We start from the raw sequence: 17,518 nt of genomic DNA, 5'->3' as shown, positions 1-17,518 counted from the left end.
GTGTGTGTGTGTGTATATATATATATACACACACACACATATATACACACATATATATGTGTGTATGTGTATATATATTTGGTGCTAGGGATCAAACTGAGTTCAATCTCTAGTAATACACACACACACACTTACTTTCCAGGTCTATAAAGCAACTGATGAAGATATGCTAAAATAGAAAAAAAGGAGCCAGGCGTGGTGGCACACACTTGTAACCCCAGCATTCGGGAGGCTGAGACAGGAGGATCTCAGTTCGCGGACAGCCTCAGCTTAGTGAGGCCCTCTGCAACTTAGTAAGAACCTGTTTCAAAATAAAGAATAAAAAATAAAAAATAGCTGGGCGTGGTGGCGTATGCTTATAATCCCAGCGCTTGGGAGGCTGAGACAGGAGGATCACGCAGGTTCGAAGCCAGCCTCGGCTACTTAGTGAGGCTCTCAGCAACTTAGTGAGACCCTGTTTCCAAATAAAATATAAAATAGGTCTAGGAGCGTAGCCCAGAGGTAGAAAGCCTCTGGGTTCCACCCCCAGTACCACCAAAAAAAAAAAAAAAAAAAAAGAAAAGAATAATAGGGCAGGGATGTAGCTCAGAGGTCGAATACCCCTGGGTTCCATCCCAGACCCGCAAAAAAAAAAAAAAAAAAAAAAAAAAGAAAGAAAAAAAGTCTGTTCATTTCCGTCTGCGGTTCTGGATTTCCTATTGTTTGTGGCACCAGGAACTGGACCCAGGGGAGCTTAACTATGAGCTCTATTCCCACCCATTTTTCTTTTGAAACAAGATGGTGCTAGGTTGCTTAAAGTCGCCCTCTATTGCTGAAGCTGGCTTCAAACCTGGGATCCTCCTGCCTCAGCCTCCCAAGAACTGGGATTGCAGGTGTGTGGGCCATGCCCTGCCTACTCTGTTTTTGTCTGCCTCCCTCCCATTTTCCTCTGATGAGGAGGAAAGTAACAAGTGTTACAAACTACCACTCCAGGAGCGACCATCAGAGTGGTGTGAGACAAAAGGAAAAATTAAGATCAAACACAGACCAAAAATCCTTCTATGTTAAGATCGACATTTGCACAAGTGTCTAGGAATGTGCAAGAATTCTAGCAGTGCAGACTTCAGCCCTTTGGATGTCTGACAGCCCCAGGACCATCAACCCAGATCCTGAAAAGGGAGCCGGGCAACCGAAGTACCTTAAGACGCCAGAAGAAAAGCCTTTGCTTCATTTGTGTTAGAAATACGTTCAATAGGTGGGTTATTTATTATTTATATATGCAGTGCTGGGGATTGAACCAGATGCATTCTACACCTCCAGCCCTATGTGTGTGTGTGTGTGTGTGTGTGTGTGTGTTAATAGAGATGAAATCCACCCAGGGACATTCAACCTGAGCCCCACCCCAGTCCTATTTTGTATTCATTATTTTGAAACAGGGTCTCACTGAGTTGCAAAGGGCCTCATAAGCAGCTGAGGCTGTCCACGAACCACGATCCTCCTGTCTCAGCCTCCCAAATGCTGGGATTACAAGCGTGAGCCACCACACCCAGCAGGTGTTTTTTTTTTTGTTTTTTTGTTTTTTTTTTTTGCGGGTCTGGGGATGGACCCAGGGGCATTTGACCTCCGGGCTACACCCCCTGCCCTATTTTTTATTCTTTATTTTGAAACCGGGTCTCACTGAGTTGCAGAGGGCCTCACTAAGTAGCTGAGGCTGTCCGCGAACCACGATCCTCCAGATCTCAGCCTCCGAATGCTGGGATGACAAGCGTGCGCCACCACGCCCAGCGGGTTTTTTTTTAATAAGAAAATCACATCCTATGTTATTAAAAGGAGAGAAATGGGCATGGTGGTGCATGTCTGTAGTCCCATGACTTGAGAGGCTGAGACTGGACTGCAGGTCCACGGCAAGCCTCAGCACTGTGGCGAGATTTTCAGCAACGTAGAGAGACCCTGTTTCAAAATAAAAAAGTAAAAGCTGGGTGTGGGGGCACAAGCCTGTAATCCCAGAATTTGGGAGGCTGAGAAAGGAGGACTGGAAGTTCGAGGATAGCTTCAGTAAATAGTGAGACCCTCATCAACCGTAGTGACACCATTTCAAAACAAAAATAAAATAGGGCTGGGGATACAGCTTAGTGGTAGAATGTGGGTTTAATCCCCAGAACCACAAAAATGAAAAAAGAGGCCTATGAATACTAAGTCATCCGTGATATATCACTACACAAACAAGGTACAAATCAAAAGGTAAATGAATCCGTATGAGGAAACTAAGAATGCATATACATACGCCTATCTAACCTCATATATCCAAAAACAATGTTTGGAAGGTTATCAAATAAAATGCTGTTTACTTTTGAAGGGCAGGAACAGAAGGGGAGACATTTCTCATTGTGTATCCTTTTGTATTGCTTTAACTATAAATATGTTATTTTCATAAGGACTCAAGAGAAGGAACTCTGCAGGTTTCCCTCGTGCCCCAAACCTTTCTCACTGAAAGCCCCTAACCTGCTTAGGAAAACACCCTTTTGTTAACGCTTCTAGTTCAAGCGCCCAAGGCCTTCACATTCTTGGCTTCTAGAATATTCTCAATTGTCAGTAGGCCAATTATCTAGGTTAGTTCTGAAAGACGGACTAGCTCCACAATTGATCTTACAAATCATACCTGCGGAACAAAAAGCTTCCTGCACCAGTCAAAACGTTCCAGTTCATTGTGCATTTACTTTCTATTTGACACTGTATTGCTCATTACGTGTACATCCTCCTTGATATGATTTTTATCCACTCAGGTTAATTTTTTTTCTACATATGGTACTGGGGATTGAACGCAGGGGGCTTTCTACCTCTGAGCTACATCTCTAGTCCTTTTTTTTTTTTTTTTTTTTTTTTTGGTGGTACTTGGGGTAGAACCCAGAGGCTTTCTACCTCTGGGCTATACTCCCAGACCTATTTTATATTTTATTTGGAAACAGGGTCTCAATACGTTGCTGAGAGCCTCACTAAGTAGCCGAGGCTGGCTTTGATCCTCCTGTCTCAGCCTCCCAAGCGCGGGGATTACAAGCGTGCGCCGCCACGCCCGGCTCTAGTCCTTTTTATTTAGCCTGAGTTGCTGAGGCTGGCCACTAATCTGCTATCTTCCTGTCTCAGCCTCCCAAATACTGGGATCACAGGTGAGCGCCAGCATGCCAGGCGGAGGTTAAATTTTTTTTTTCTTTTTTAAATTGCGGTACTGGGGACTGAACCCCAGGGCGTTCTACCTAGGAGCCTCACGCCCAGCCCTATTTTATTATTTTGAAACAGGATCTCACTAAGTTGAGTAGGAACTCACTAAATAGCTGAGGCTGGCTGCGAACCTGAGATCCTCCTGTCTCAGCCTCCCAACTACTGGGATTACAAACGTGCGCCATCAGCCCAGCTCAGGTTACATTGTTCGGCCCGGCTCTGGTTAAATTCTTAAGTACAACTTCTGTCCCAGTTGTCTCCATTAGCAGTTGTCGAATTTCAGGAGCCAGCCCCCCCCCCCCCCCCCCCGCTCTCCGTCCTGTAATCCTCCTCCGGATAACCCGTGGAGCAGACACTGCCCTCTCCATTCACACACAAACAAGCTGAGGAACTTGCTCCAGGTGACAACGTGTAAGGCAGGGGAGCGATCCACCAAGGAATGGACTCCTGGGCGGGGAGCTGCGCCCGACTCCTCCCATCAGTAGGGCGCGGCCGGCGCGGACACGGGCTTCTGGGCTCCAGAACCCAGAGCCTCGGACCCCGTGGACACGGCCTCCCGCTTCCAAGCTCGCAGCTCACCGCGCGCTGCGTAGACGGAAGGGAGGGGGAGGGGGAGGGGCGTCCACCTGCGCAGGTGTCACGCTGAGGGCGGGGGCGCGGGCCGGGAGGACCAGGTCCACACGCCAGCCCCACGACGGAGCCCCAGAAAGGGATACCACCTCTCCCGAGCCGAGCTCAGGGGCGCACCGCCGGAACCGGAAGTTGCACCTTCCCGGAAGTTGGGGGAAGCTACTTTAGAAGGACTGGGCCCTCTCTAGGCCTCGGCGGTGCTCGCCTACTTTATGGTTTTAACCCTTGGTGGTCTGTGAGTCCTACGCAGTCGCCGGCGCTCCGTCCTGTGCGGAGGTCTGGGTACAGCCCAGGCAGCTTTTTAGCTTCTAAGAAGTTCTTTGTCTTTTTGAGCCGCAGGGTACCCAGTTGCAAAATGGAAAGTGATGAGCGGGAATGAAGATACGGAGCCCTCTGGCAGCTGAGTCCTGCCACAGCCTGAGGTGACACCTTGGGAAATTGCACCACTCAAAGGAAAGAAACCAAAGGCAAGGGCTGGCCGGCAGCGGTTTATAGACAGAGGTCCTGACCGGCGCCCTGCCCCGTGGAATCACTCCAGATAAGGCGTGGAGCCATCTAGTAAATAGGCCCTGCCTCAGTGTACCCAGGGAGCAGTGGGCTTAAGTCCAAAGGGTTCCACAGTCTGTCTAGGCTCTGGCCTGCCCCTTCCTACCGGAGCAGTTGTGGGCCCTGTCACTCCTGCAACCCCCCCCCCGCCCCTTCTCCTCTCTTAGCCTTGGTTTCCTATCTGTAAAATGATAGGGTGGACTAGAGCCAGGGCTTCCAATGTCTCCCAGTGTCCAGAACTTCAAACACCTGCAGGAAGCCTAGCGAGGTAGTTCACGCTTGTGATCCCAGTACTTGGGAGATTGAGAGAGGAGGATAGCAGACTCAAAGGCCGCCTCAGCAACTTAGTGAGACCCTCAGAAACCTAGCGAGAGACCCTGTTTCCAAACAAAAAAAAAAAATTTTTTTTTTTTTTTGGGTGGTACTGGGGGTGGAACCCAGAGGCTTTCTACCTCCGGGCTATACTCCCAGACCATTTTTATATTTTATTTGGAAACAGGGTCTCACTAAGTTGCTGAAAGCCTCACTAAGTAGCTGAGGATAGCTTCGAACCCGTGCGATCCTCCTGTCTGGGCCTCCCAAGTGCGGGGATTACAAGCGTGTGCCACCACGCCCGGCCTCCAAACAAAAATCTTAAAAAGGGCTGGGAGGCAGGGCGCAGTGACACCCCTTTGTAATTCCAATACTTGGTATGCTGAGACTGGAGGATCACAGACTGCAACTTAGTGAGGCCCTGAGCAGCTTAAAGAGACCCTGTTTCCAATTTAGAAACAAAATAGGTCTGGTGGTATAACCTGGAGGTAGAAAGCCCCTGGGTTTCATCCCCAGTAAAACACACACATATGCACACACATGCACGCATGCGCGCATACACACACACACACACACACACACACACACACACACAGCTAGGGGTAGAGCTCAGAGGTAGAATGTCCCTGGGTTTGGTTCCTAGTACCAACACTAACTATGTACATATATACATACAAATAAAAAATTAATCAACTGGGGGTGCAGCTCAGATGCAGAATGCCCCCAGGTTAAATCCCCAGTACAAAATACTAAAACAAAAATAAAACCTTAGCCGGGCATGGTGGTGCACGCTTGTAAGCCCCACATTTGGGAGGCTGAGACAGAAAGATCACGGTTCATGGACAGGGTGTAGCTCGGAGGTAGAATGCCCCTGGGTTCCATCCCCAGCACCACCAGAAAAAATAATAAAATTTATGTTGGAGCTCTGTGCGAAATTAGTAGCATTCAAGTGAAAAGTCAAACTCGCCCACCCCCTCATCTCCCCTAGCCCCCCTCACTGCCCCAGTGAGCTGGCCTTCTTGTTCTTTTGCACACCCAGTGCACTCATCCTCACCTCTTCTCTCTGCTTGCTGTGTGCTCTCCTGAGTCTGTTCACCCAGGCTCCAGCTCAAATGTGGCTTCTCCAGAGCAGCCCTCCCCACCACCCAGGCCACCTTCCAGGAAGGCCACCTTCCCTAAGGCACTGTCCAGTCCCCTTATAGCTTTTCTGATTACAGCTATGCGCTACATAATGACATTTTGGTTACTGATGGGCAGGGCCAATAGTGGTCCCATAAGATGCACCACCTAGTGACATTGTAGCTGTCTTAGTTTGTATGTGGAAGTATATTCTAGGATGTTTCAGCAACAGTAAAACCACCTGATACATTTCCTCATCTTCCACCACACCCATGCCTGACACAGAATCTTGTTATATCCCTGTAGTTGACAAAAGCATAATTGAGTAGGGCTTGGAGGCTAGGTTTGTAATCCCAGTACCTGGGAGGCTGAGACAGGAGGTTCCAGGTTTGCAGCCAGCCTCTACTTAGTGAGGCCCTACACAACTTAGTGAGACTTTGTTTCAAAATAAAGAATAAAAATGTCCCCAGGTTCCATTCCCATTAACACACACACACACACACACACACACACGCACACACACACACACACACACGGCTGGGTGTGGGGATGTATGCCTGTAATTCCAGTACTTGAGAGGTTGAGACAAGAGAATTACAGGTTTAGGACAGCCTCAGAAATTTAGTGAGACCTTGTATCAAAATTTAAGAAAAGCCAAGCCTGGTGGCTCACGCTTGTAATCCCTGTGATTGGGAGGCGGAGACAGGAGGATCGCGCTGGTTTGAAGCCAGCCCTGCTGGCTTAAGGGACTCTGTTTCCAAAAATAAAAAAAGTATAAAATAGGTCTGGGAGCATAGCCCAGAGGTGGAAGCCCGTCTATCTCCGGGCTACACTCCCAGACCTATTTTATTTTTGGAAACAGGGTCTCCTAAACCAGCGCGGCTGGCTTCGAACCTGCGCGATCCTCCTGTCTCTGCCTCCCAAGCGCGGGGATTACAAGCGTGCACCACCACGCCCGGCCAAAAAAAATTTTTAAGAAAATTAAAAATAGGGCTGGGGGTGTAGGTTGGAGGTAGAATGTCCCTGGATTCAATCCCCAGGAACACACACACACACACACACACATAATTGTGCCTCTTTTTTTTTTTTTTTTTCCATCTTACTTGCTAAAGGCAGGTCCACAAGGCCAAGGACCTTTTCTGTCCTGTTACTACCACCTCCTCAGCACTTCAAGCTGAGCATAGGCTGGGAAAGCATTTCTGGAATCCATGATTGAATGAAGGAGCAGAAAGGGTTTGAATTTTATGATAAATCCAAGCTGATAAAGACCACCAGGGACACAGCTGTAATTTTAGAAAATGAGGTTTAGCCGAGTGTGGTGATGCACGCCTATAACCCCAGTACTTGGGGGCTGAGACAGGAGGATGGAAGGTTCACAGCCTGAGAGATGCAGTGAGACTCAGCAACCTAGTGAGACCCTGGCTCAAACACAAATAATGATTAATAATGATGATGATGATGATAACAATAATAAGAGATTAATAATGGGCTGGGGATATAGTTCAGGGTTAGAATGTCTCAGGGTTCAATTCCCAGTACCACAAACAAAAAGGAAAATGAGGTTTATTAACTCGATGCAGCAAGGGAAATGGCACACCAAAGGAACTGGAGTGTCTCCCCCAAAAAAGAAGAATCTAGATTTCTGTAGGATTTGTGGGAGGGTAGAATTGAGGTGAAATTGAAATAAAGTCACGTTGATGGGCACAGAGCAGATCTGGCTGTGTGTAAAGGTGCCAACGTCTGGCTCTGGTTAAAACTTGGACTGTTAGTTTCTGTTTTCTTTCTTTTTTTTTGTGGTGCCAGGGATTGAACTCAGGGGCGTTCTACCCCCAAGCTACACCCCCAGCCCAATTTTTTATTCTTTACTTTTGAAACAGGGTCTCACTAAGTTGCAGAGGGCCTAAGTAGCTGAGGCTGTCCAAAAACACCGATCCTCCTGTCTCAGCCTCCCAAGTCCTGGGATTACAAGCGTGCGCCACCACGCACTTGGACTGACAGTTCCGTCTCCTTGGACACCACAAAGTTAAATATAGACTACCGGCTTCAAAACCCCTTTTCTGAAGCTCTGCACCCGGGTTGGAAATCCAGGCTCCCACCAACTAGAACAAGAGTGGAATGCTCTGTTCTCACTGATGTGATTTCAAACAGCCACATCCCTGACAGGCTCCGCTTCCGGAGAACAAGGTTTCTCAGCTTCGTGTCCCTGGTGTTAATTGATCAAAGAAGGTTTGGCAGATTCAGATGTGGGAAGCCTTGGCTGCCCCACCCTCTGGATGTCACCTTGAGACTGCTATTCTCAATCCACCCAGCTCCCTGGGTCCCTGCGCGCGTCTCCATTAGAACATGGAGCAAAGCCCCAATCCCTCCACCCAGGGCCCACCCCCATGCCTCACACCGACTAGGAGCAGGTGCTCAGCCTACGCCCAATGAATCTCGTTCCTGATAGGTTTTCCAAATGCAAAGAAAAAAAAATGGAAGGAGTAAGTAAGAGGACAGCAGCTGTATATGAGAAGGGACGGGTGAGTAAAATTTCTCTGTGTGTGTGTGCATGTGTGTGAGTGGAGACGGAACCCGGAGCATTCTACCTCCAAGCTACACTCCCAGCCCTTTTTTTATTCTTATTTTGAGAAAAGATCTTCCTAGGTTGATGAGAGTCTCACTACTTGATGAGGCTGGCCTTGAACCTGTGATCCTCCTGTCTCAGCCTCCCAAGTTCTGGGTTTATGGGTATATGCCACCAAACATAGCAGGTGAGTGAATTTTTATCCTTATTTTTACTTATTTTTTAAGTTTTTAATTTTTGGTACTGGGGATTGAACCCGGAGAATATCTACATCCAACCTAGGCCCCCGACCTGAGTGTGTGTGTGTGTGTGTGTGTGTGTGTGTGTGTGTGGTATTGGGGGTGGAATCCAGGGGCTTTCTACCCCCAGTCTATACTCCTAGACTGAATATATATACACATACATATATATACATAATACATATGTATAGTTTTGTTTTGTTTTGTTGGTACTGGGGTTCCTGGAAACCCTTCTGTACAGCCGACGGTGGTTCTAAAGCCACTGCATCTTGAAGGTCAGTAACCTTCCCTAAAATGGGACCAGATCTCAGAGGATGACTGGATTGCCGGCGCCAATGAGCTCTCTGGAACCATGGAGACCCCCCTGCCACGGCCTAGCTACGGCAGAATCTCCAGGGGAAGGGAAAATTTCCCATTAAATAGTGTAGGGGACGATAGAGGACTGAGAACCTCCTCCCGGCCTACTACAAGGCTTAGTGGCGGCCAGTATGCGATCTGAGATCCGCACCCTACGGGGGTAAGATCTTTGCTGCCTATGCCTACGTAGGGGGTGCAGGGCCAGTGCTTGGTCCTTATTGAGGCTTCTCGGAAACCGCTATTGTCTTGTCAGGCCCAATGAGTGCCCATCTATTAGGCCCACATCACGGATGGGACACTGGTAAAATCCCTATACAAAGTTAAATCTAAAAATGCCCATGGCCCACCTTGAGAAAGATTTCCAAACAAGAGACTCGAGCTAGGGGATGGTAGGTTTTTTTTCTGTAGTTTGAAACAGATTCTAGGAAGATAAGCTAGCGCGTTTGTTTTTAAAGACGGCATCTAGGTAGCGTTGCCATTGGCAACTGGAGCCACGTGTAATAGTCCTAAATTTCAGAGCATGAAGGGTTAAGTTTTTTTAAGAGGTCAAAAAGAGAAAAAGTTTCAGTCAGGCAAGTCTGCTAGGTGGTGGCCACACTCAGCAGGAATTGTTTGACATTCAACAGGCAGGGAAAGCTCAATTTACATGGAAAAGCCCTCCGAGGAGGCGCCTCAAAGAAAGGCAACGCCCAGCCGCTGGCCGGCGTGGGGATTTTAGGCCTTGAATGAGTGAAGTAAATACAGGAAAACACAGTAGGAAGACCATTTTTTTTGGTGAAAAATGGCAGTAGACATCCCATCGGGAAAAAGGGGGGCACTGTGAAAGTGCGGGAAATGGAACAGGAGTAAGGGGGCTAAATCTCCATATCCATTTCGGTTGGTGGAAAGTACTGCCCCGTGCTTCTCCACGGACGGGACAGCTGGACGTCCACAGCTGTACCCATGGCTTTAGGATAGGAAGTCTCATCAGACAGAGAACGGGCCAAGCAGCTCGATCGGACAGGGGAATATGGGCAAGGGGAAAGGGTGGCAAAGCCTCTTCCCATTTAAGACCCTCCCGGTGGGCAGCAAAGCGTGGGAAATGAGGCCACCCTCTAGGCCCCCACTTTCACACGGTGCAGGGTCAGAAGGACAACCTTCTGCGCACCATATGCTTCTCTGTCGTAAAATGAGATTCCAAGCATGTCCTAAACGCCGGGATTTTCGGTTTGAGTGCACAGCTCTGGGGGAGGAGGGGACGATCTCCGCTCAGACAGGACACTAAACCACACCCTTTTCCCTCTCAGATGGGTTCCCAGCACTCCAAGGTGGAATCTGGATCTCCACTCGCATGTGTTCTCCAAAATTGGGACAAGTGTGACCCTAAGATGCTAAAGAAGAAAGCTCTCATATTTTTTTGCACCCAAGTATGGCCGCAGTACGCGCTAGGGGACGAAGACGCGTGGCCCCCACAGGGAAGTCTCAATTACAAGATTTTAAGGCAATTGGACCTATTTTGTAGAAAAGAGGGTAAATGGACAGAGATAGCTTATCTTCAATTGTTTTTCTACTTACGGGAACACCCAGAGTTACTTAAAAGGTGCAAGGTTGAGGCTATTGTGGCAGCTTTGGCTAAAACAGAATCTAAAGCACAAATGGGACAGAACAATCAGGAAGAGGGCCTTATAGGAGCCACAGGACCCCCTCTCATGCCCATGGGATCAAACCAGACTAAGGCCCCTCCACCTCAGGGTAGCAACTCTGATATGCGGGAGACCCAGGGGGTGCCCGAGGCTCAGGGGCAAAGAGGGATGTTTCCTCTTGTGACAGTAGGAGGGGGGAAAAACGGGTTGAAGCGAGTCCATCAGCCTTTCTCGCTAGCAGAATTAAAAGAAATTAAAAAGGACTTGGGAAATTATACTACTGACCCGGACCATTACATAAAGGCATTCAGATTACTCAGTTCATTGTATGATCTTACTTGGAGAAATGTTAGATTACTTCTTGAACAAACTCTGACATCTATTGACAGGGATAGGGTGTATAAAGAGGCTAAAACAATAGGGGATAATTATTTTGCGGCCTCCACAAATGGGGAATCATAAAATAGACAAAATATGCCCACAGGGGAACTGGCAGTGCCACTTATAGACCCCAGCCCCTTGCTAGAAAGAAACAACTCGCAAAAGGCAAAAGTTCTTAAAACTAACCAAGATAAAGCCAGTGCATTGCAGGTGCAGCTTTAGCAGCCTGGGATCCGCAGGGTCCTAGTGCTGCCAGATTCGTTTCCAATTGGTTTTGCCTGCGGACTGCAGACCACCTGGAGAGGAAAGTTCACAGTTCGATCTTTCCACATGCAGTTCTTCCATGAGGATTAAATATAAGGCTATAACACCTACTCAAAAAAGAATAGATGCTAACGTTATTAGTTAATTCTTTACCCAGTAGAAGGGAAGGCCATCCTCAGACAGACTAATACTTCAGGCTGTCAATTTGATTTAACAGACTTGAAAAGGGAAAAATAGATGGACAAAAGCCATTTAAGAATTCTGGCTGCTCGCAAAAGCCTAGGCTCAAATCTGTTTAAGGTGGAAAAGCAAGAGCAACTCTGGAGAAAATGCTCTCAACCAGGAGGCCATAAAGGTCCTCTGAGGCCTGGCTCACAGTGCAAAGGGGGACCATTAAACGGCTGAGCGCCCCCAGTTCCGGAGGGAATTGGGGTCCTCAGACCTACGTTCCCAGTGAGTCCTCCCACTTACCACCACCTGAGTTAACTAAAAGAGCCTTAGGCGATCACGCAGTGAAATCCCGGAGGCCAGATCTGAGGCAGTGTCCTTCTTTCCCGGCCCAAGGACCAAAAGCTTAGCCAGGGTGCTGAGTCTTTTCAGGCCAGCCCTGAGCCATCTGTTTACTCAGCCTGCAGAGGTGTTTAAAATGACCTTCCATTCTACGTTCTTAGCCACACCAGAAAATTCAGCGCCTCTGATAACAAAGTTTTTTTTTTCTTTTGCTGGTTGCACTAAAGTTATTGCTCAAAGATATTTTTATCTCAATTAGTCTTAGCTAAAATGATTACTTCAAAAAAGTTGTCCAATTAGACTCCTGTGAAAAGTGATTAAATAAAGTTATTTTCTTTGACAAAATCAATGTTTTAAGGTACTAGGGATGTTTTTATGATGTCATGGATTTCCGTGATAATTTATAAGTTTTAAGGTGTATGTGGTCAAATAAAATATACAGTGTCTTTAATATTACTCCTTTTGCAAAATTAAGGTTTTAAGGTGCTAGTGATATTTATCTAATGTCTTAATTTTCCATGTAATCTATACTTCAATTGAGTTAAAAAAAATGCTAAATGCAATGCTTTAAAAGGCTCTTAACTTCATGAGGTTTAAAGTAACACTTAAGTCTTTTAAATGGGTTTCTTTTAACTGCTGATATATGAACAACATTATTAAGTGATATGCTTTTTTGGGGGGGGTTTGCTTGTATGTAACAACAAAAGACAGATTTAAAAAGTCTATGTATTTCTTTATATGTTGGTAAATACAGAGAAAGAAGGTTTTGTGAAACTAAGAAAGCATGTTGTGAGGCTTGTCCTAAGGTTGTCCCTAAGGGAAACAAAGGACCAGATAAAAGGTTAGAGGGTTAAAGCAAGGTATAAAGCATGGATGAAATTTGTTTGGTTATAAGTTTTATCCCAAGATTGTCTCAGATAAAAACAGGATAAAACAAGAAGGTTAAAGCACATTACAAAATATGTGTGATAAGTTGCAAAACAGTGTTTGTGATATGTTTGGGCATGTGATGAAGATGGAATATTAAAAGAAAATACTAAAGTTCACCAGCAGGGATGTACTGTTGATAAAAAGGCTAGAGGATTACTTTTTGCCATAAAATTGGGAGACCCCAAAGTCTATAATAATTCTTTAAAACCTATATTTAAGATTGTTTACTGTAAAAAGTTATGGAAAACTATCAGTCACATTGTGCTGAGATGTAAAATTGGTCTTAGAGGTAACCCTAAAAACAGCTTGTTAAGCCCACCAAACACAAAAGCAATTGAGGAGCACATATCCAGGTAAAAATTAACACCTTGGTTTCACTCATGCCAAGGGAAACTTTTAGATCTTTTCTAACTGGGACATAGTCCTAGATACCAATGTTACCCTATTGTCAGCTGACCAATAAGTTTTAAGTAAACTTCAAACAGTGCCAGAAGAAAAGGGTAAATTCTGTTTTGTCCAGGTGAACTGGTATTCATCAAATCATCTAATATCTTTATTCCAAAGTCTATTTTAGGTTTCCACAACACTAATTTCTGAATTCACGTGGTGCAAAATAAACTTAATACATCCCACTTTTGTGTATTTCAGTCTAAGTCAACAAAAGTTTTAATTTCTCATTTAAATGCTATGTTATTAACCTGTATTGTTAAATATTATCTCATAGGATCAAAGCTTTCTGACAGACAAAACCTGGCAGACATCTACCGAGGCCTTTGACTCGTCATAGACACACACCACATGGACCCGTCTGATCTCCCCATGCCAATTTCATACATATGTACCCTAAGCCGGGGCCCCATTACATCGCCCCTGTTCAGCTCGAAGCAGCTCGATGAGTCATCGCCCTGATTCCTTTGCTTGGGGTACATGTATGTATGTAATCATAATGGGGTGACATTAATGAACACTTAGCGCATGTTAAATGTTTGTAAAATTATAGATGTCACACTGTATGTTCTGTACCTACCATTGGCCTGACAGATGTCAGGAAGCTACTAGAAAGAGGGGGGAATGTACTGGTATTGGGAAGAGAGTTTAAAAAGTATTAATGTGTCAATACTGGGAAAGATGTCCAATCTTAAAATATGTCTTCTTTACTAAGAAAGCCAGGGTTAAGCTAACATGTCCTTGCATTCCTAAGAACAATTTAACACATTTTGGGGGAGAAGACGAAAGGTAAAAGCCTGTGTCTGGAGACAGAGATGCCTCCCTCTCAGGCCATAAATCTGGGCCTGTGTTTGGAGACAGAGATGTCTCCCCCTTTAGGCCATAAATTCGGCTAGAGAGAGAACAGAAGCAGAGCCGGGGCTGGTGATAAGGTGTAACATGATCTCCAAAAATCAAAGGGACCTGCTGGACTTAGACAATATAAAAATTCAGGAAACTGGAGTTTGTTGGCATTTTCGTTCGAATTGCCCCCCTGTGTCTCCTCCGGCACAGGGCTGTGACTATCTCTATATTTCTATCTTTTAATAAACTTCTTTAAATCTGCAGCAGCTGTCCAAGCGATGAATACTTATTCTTAGCTTAGGACAAGAATCCACGGTTTTTCTGTTTGTCTCTGTGTGTCTGGTGGTGGGGGGATTATTTCACCTCACGCACCTTTCCCCCCCCCAACCTATCCCCTGCAACACCTTCTACCTCCGGGTTATACTCCCAGACCTATTTTTTTTTTTTTTTTTTTGGAAACAGGGTCTCTTAAGCTAGCAAGGCTGGCTTCGAGCCTGCGTGGTCCTCCTGTCTCCGCCTCCCAAGCACCGGGATTATAAGCGTGCACCACCACGCCTGGCTATTTTTTTTTTTTCAGGTCTGGGGATGGAACCCAGGGACATTCGACCTCCACACCACACCCCCTGCCCTATATTTTGCTCTTTATTTTGAAGCAGGGGCTCACTAGATTGCAGAGGGCTTCACTAAGTTGCTGAAGCTGTCCCTGAACCACGATTCTCTGATTTCAGCCTCCTGAATGCTGGGATTACAAGTGTGTGCCACCACGCCTGGCTTCCTATTTTATATTTTACTTGGAAACAGGGTCTCACTAAGTTGCTGAGAGCCTAAGTAGCTGGCTTCAAACCTGTGTGATCCTCCTGCCTCAACCTCCCAAGTGCTGGGATTATAAGTGTGTGCCACCACGCCCGCCCTGGTTTTTTTTATTTCTTTATTTGGAGTTTCTGAGAGCCTTACTATGTTGCTGATGCCTGTCCTTGAACCTGTGATCCTTTTGTCTCAGTCTCCCAAGCATGAGTGAATTTTGTGAGTGTGTGTGTGTTGGGGGGGGGTACTAGGGATAGAACCCAGAAGAATTTTACCTCCAGACTACACTCCCAGCTCTGCTTTATTTATTTATTTATTTATTTATTTATTTATTTATTTATTTTGCAGTACTAGGGCTTGAACCTAGGGGTATTCTACTTCTGAGCTACACCTCCAACCCTATTTTTTATTCTTTATATTTTATTTTTTTGTGGTACTGGGGATGAAGCCCAGGGGCATTCTATCTCCAAGCAATACCCTCAGCCCTATTTTTGATTCTTTATTTTGAAACAGGGTCTCAGTGAGTTGCAAAGGGCCTCACTAAGTAGTAGCTGAGGCTATCCGTGAACCATGATCCTTCCTCTCTCAGCCTCCCGAATGCTGGGATTACAAGTGTGTGCTACCACGCCTGGCTTATTATTCTTTACTTTGAAACAGGGTCTGAGTTGCAGAGGGCCTCACTAAGTAACTGAGGCCGGCCTTGAACCAGGGATCCTCCTTTCTCAACTCCTAAGTACTGGGATTACAAGCGTATGCACCATGCTTTGCTTTATTCTTTATTCTTTCTTTTCTTTTCTTCCTTTTTTTTTTTTTTTTTTTTTTTTTGGTGGTACTGGGGTTTCTGGAAACCCTTCTACCTCCGGGCTACACTCCCAGAACCATTTTATATTTTTATTTGGAAACAGGGTCTCTTATGCCAGCGCCGCTGGTGTGTCACCAAGCCCGGCTTCATTTATTTATTTATTTTTTGTAGTACTAAGTATTGAACCCAAAGGCATTCTACCTCTGAGCTACATCCTCAGACAGATTATATTTCTTATTTGGAAATAGAGTCTTGCTGGGTTGTTAAGAGCCTCACTGAATTGCTGATGCTGTCCTTGAACCTGTGACCCTCCAGTCTCAGCCTCCCAAGTACTAGGGTTACAAGGGTGCATCACCATGCCCAGCTCTGTTTTATTTTTTTGTTTGGAAACAGGGGCTCATTAGGTTGATAAGAGTCTCACTACTTGCTGAGTTTATCCTTAACCCTGGAATCCTCTCTCAGCCTCCCAAGTACTGGAATTAGAGGCTTGTGCCACCACACCCAATAAATGAGTGGATATTTATTTATTTATTTATTTACTTATTTTGGTGGTACTAGGGGTGGAACCCACGGGCTTTATACATACGCCTAGACCTATTTTATACTTTATTTGGAAACAGGGTCTCACTAAGTTGCTGAGAGCCTCACTAAGTAGCTAAGGCTGGCCTCGAACCTCTGCGATCCTTTTGTCTCAGCCTCCCAAGTGCTGGGATTACAAGCGTGGGCCACCATGTCTGGCAGCCTTTACTATTTTTAAACAGGAGTTAAGTATTAACATTGCGGATGGAACCCAGGGGCATTCTACCTTTGAGCTATACCACCAGCCCTATTCTTTATTTTGAAACAGCCACACTAAGTTGCAGAGGGCCTCACTAAGTAGCTGAGGCAGGTCATGAACCCGAGATCCTCCCGTCTCAGCCTCCCAAGTACTGGGATTACAAGTGTGTACCATCATGCCTGGTGACTACATGTTGTGTGTGTGTGTGTGTGTGTGTGGTACTGGGGGTGGAACCCAGAGGCTTTCTACCTCCGGGCTATACTCTCAGACCTATTTTTCGGAAACAGGGTCTCACTAAGTTGCTGAGAGCCTCACTCAGTAGCTGAGGCAGGTCATGAACCCGCGATCCTCCTGTCTCAGCCTCCTAAGTGCGGGGATTACAAGCGTGCGCCACCACACCCGGCAACTACATGGTTTTTAAAAGAATTAAATTGTTGAGATTTGGAGATTTAAGGAAAGGAAAATCAAATTGTTCATCAAATTGTTGGCAGTTCTGGACAAGATTTCTCAACTCTTCTCATCCAGCCTCTCCCTGGGGCCAGGTGGGGGTCTCCTAGGGGGCGGAATCTCACAGGATTTACTGCCCTTTATTCTGAAGCTGTTTTGGAAAATTATCCAAAGGCCACTCCCTAAACCCTTGGGTGGGGTGGACACTGGGCCCTCGCAACCACTGTACCTCGGCCGCACCTGCTGGTTACACGTCACCGGGCTCTGTGGTCGGCTCGACAGTGATGATTACTGTACGTGCGGTTCTGGAACTTCCTCCCGTCCTCCCCCACATCCCCACAACACAGGATCTCAGCTCTGCCTGATGTGGCTCCTTCCCCGCCCTGGCTCCGGCCTTGCCAGACCAGTTCTTGGGTTTTTGCAAGAGGCAGAGTTGGGAGGAGAGGGCTGAGGGCTGGAGAAGAGTTTTGTGGGAAAGGGTTGAAATCCCAGAAGTGGTTTTAGGAGAAAAATGTGGGGCAGTTCGAGATGTGTGGGGCCAGTGGATGGGGAAAGGCAAAAAAGGGAAATCTATGAAGTACTGCTCGTATAATCATTTGGAGGACAGTTTGGCTACTGGTAAAGTTGAAAACGACCGTACCCTCCCGCTCGGCAAGTCCATTTCTTGGACCGTGCCCTGGGGAAATCTCACACTATTTTATTTTGAAACAGGGCCTCACTAAATTGCTG

At 46.3% G+C, this 17,518-nt stretch overlaps 1 protein-coding gene across 1 annotated transcript in view; it reads right to left on the bottom strand.

Moving 5' to 3' along the window:
• Positions 1–3,673: 3,673 nt before the first annotated feature.
• The window catches only part of LOC308259999 (chymotrypsin-like elastase family member 3B), a gene marked incomplete at both ends in the record, with an annotated part of 31,146 nt that continues 17,301 nt past the window's right edge, over positions 3,674–17,518 (bottom strand). Inside the window, one exon of the mRNA XM_080691340.1 lies at positions 3,674–3,780. Coding sequence (XP_080547466.1) covers positions 3,674–3,780 — 107 coding nt within the window. The remainder of the gene's footprint in view (positions 3,781–17,518) is intronic.

Source organism: Muscardinus avellanarius, assembly GCF_963383645.1.
Source record: "Muscardinus avellanarius genome assembly, chromosome: 3".
Lineage (NCBI taxonomy): Eukaryota > Metazoa > Chordata > Mammalia > Rodentia > Gliridae > Muscardinus > Muscardinus avellanarius.
Note: the sequence above shows the minus strand (reverse complement) of the source record. Positions and strands in the feature narration are given on the sequence as shown.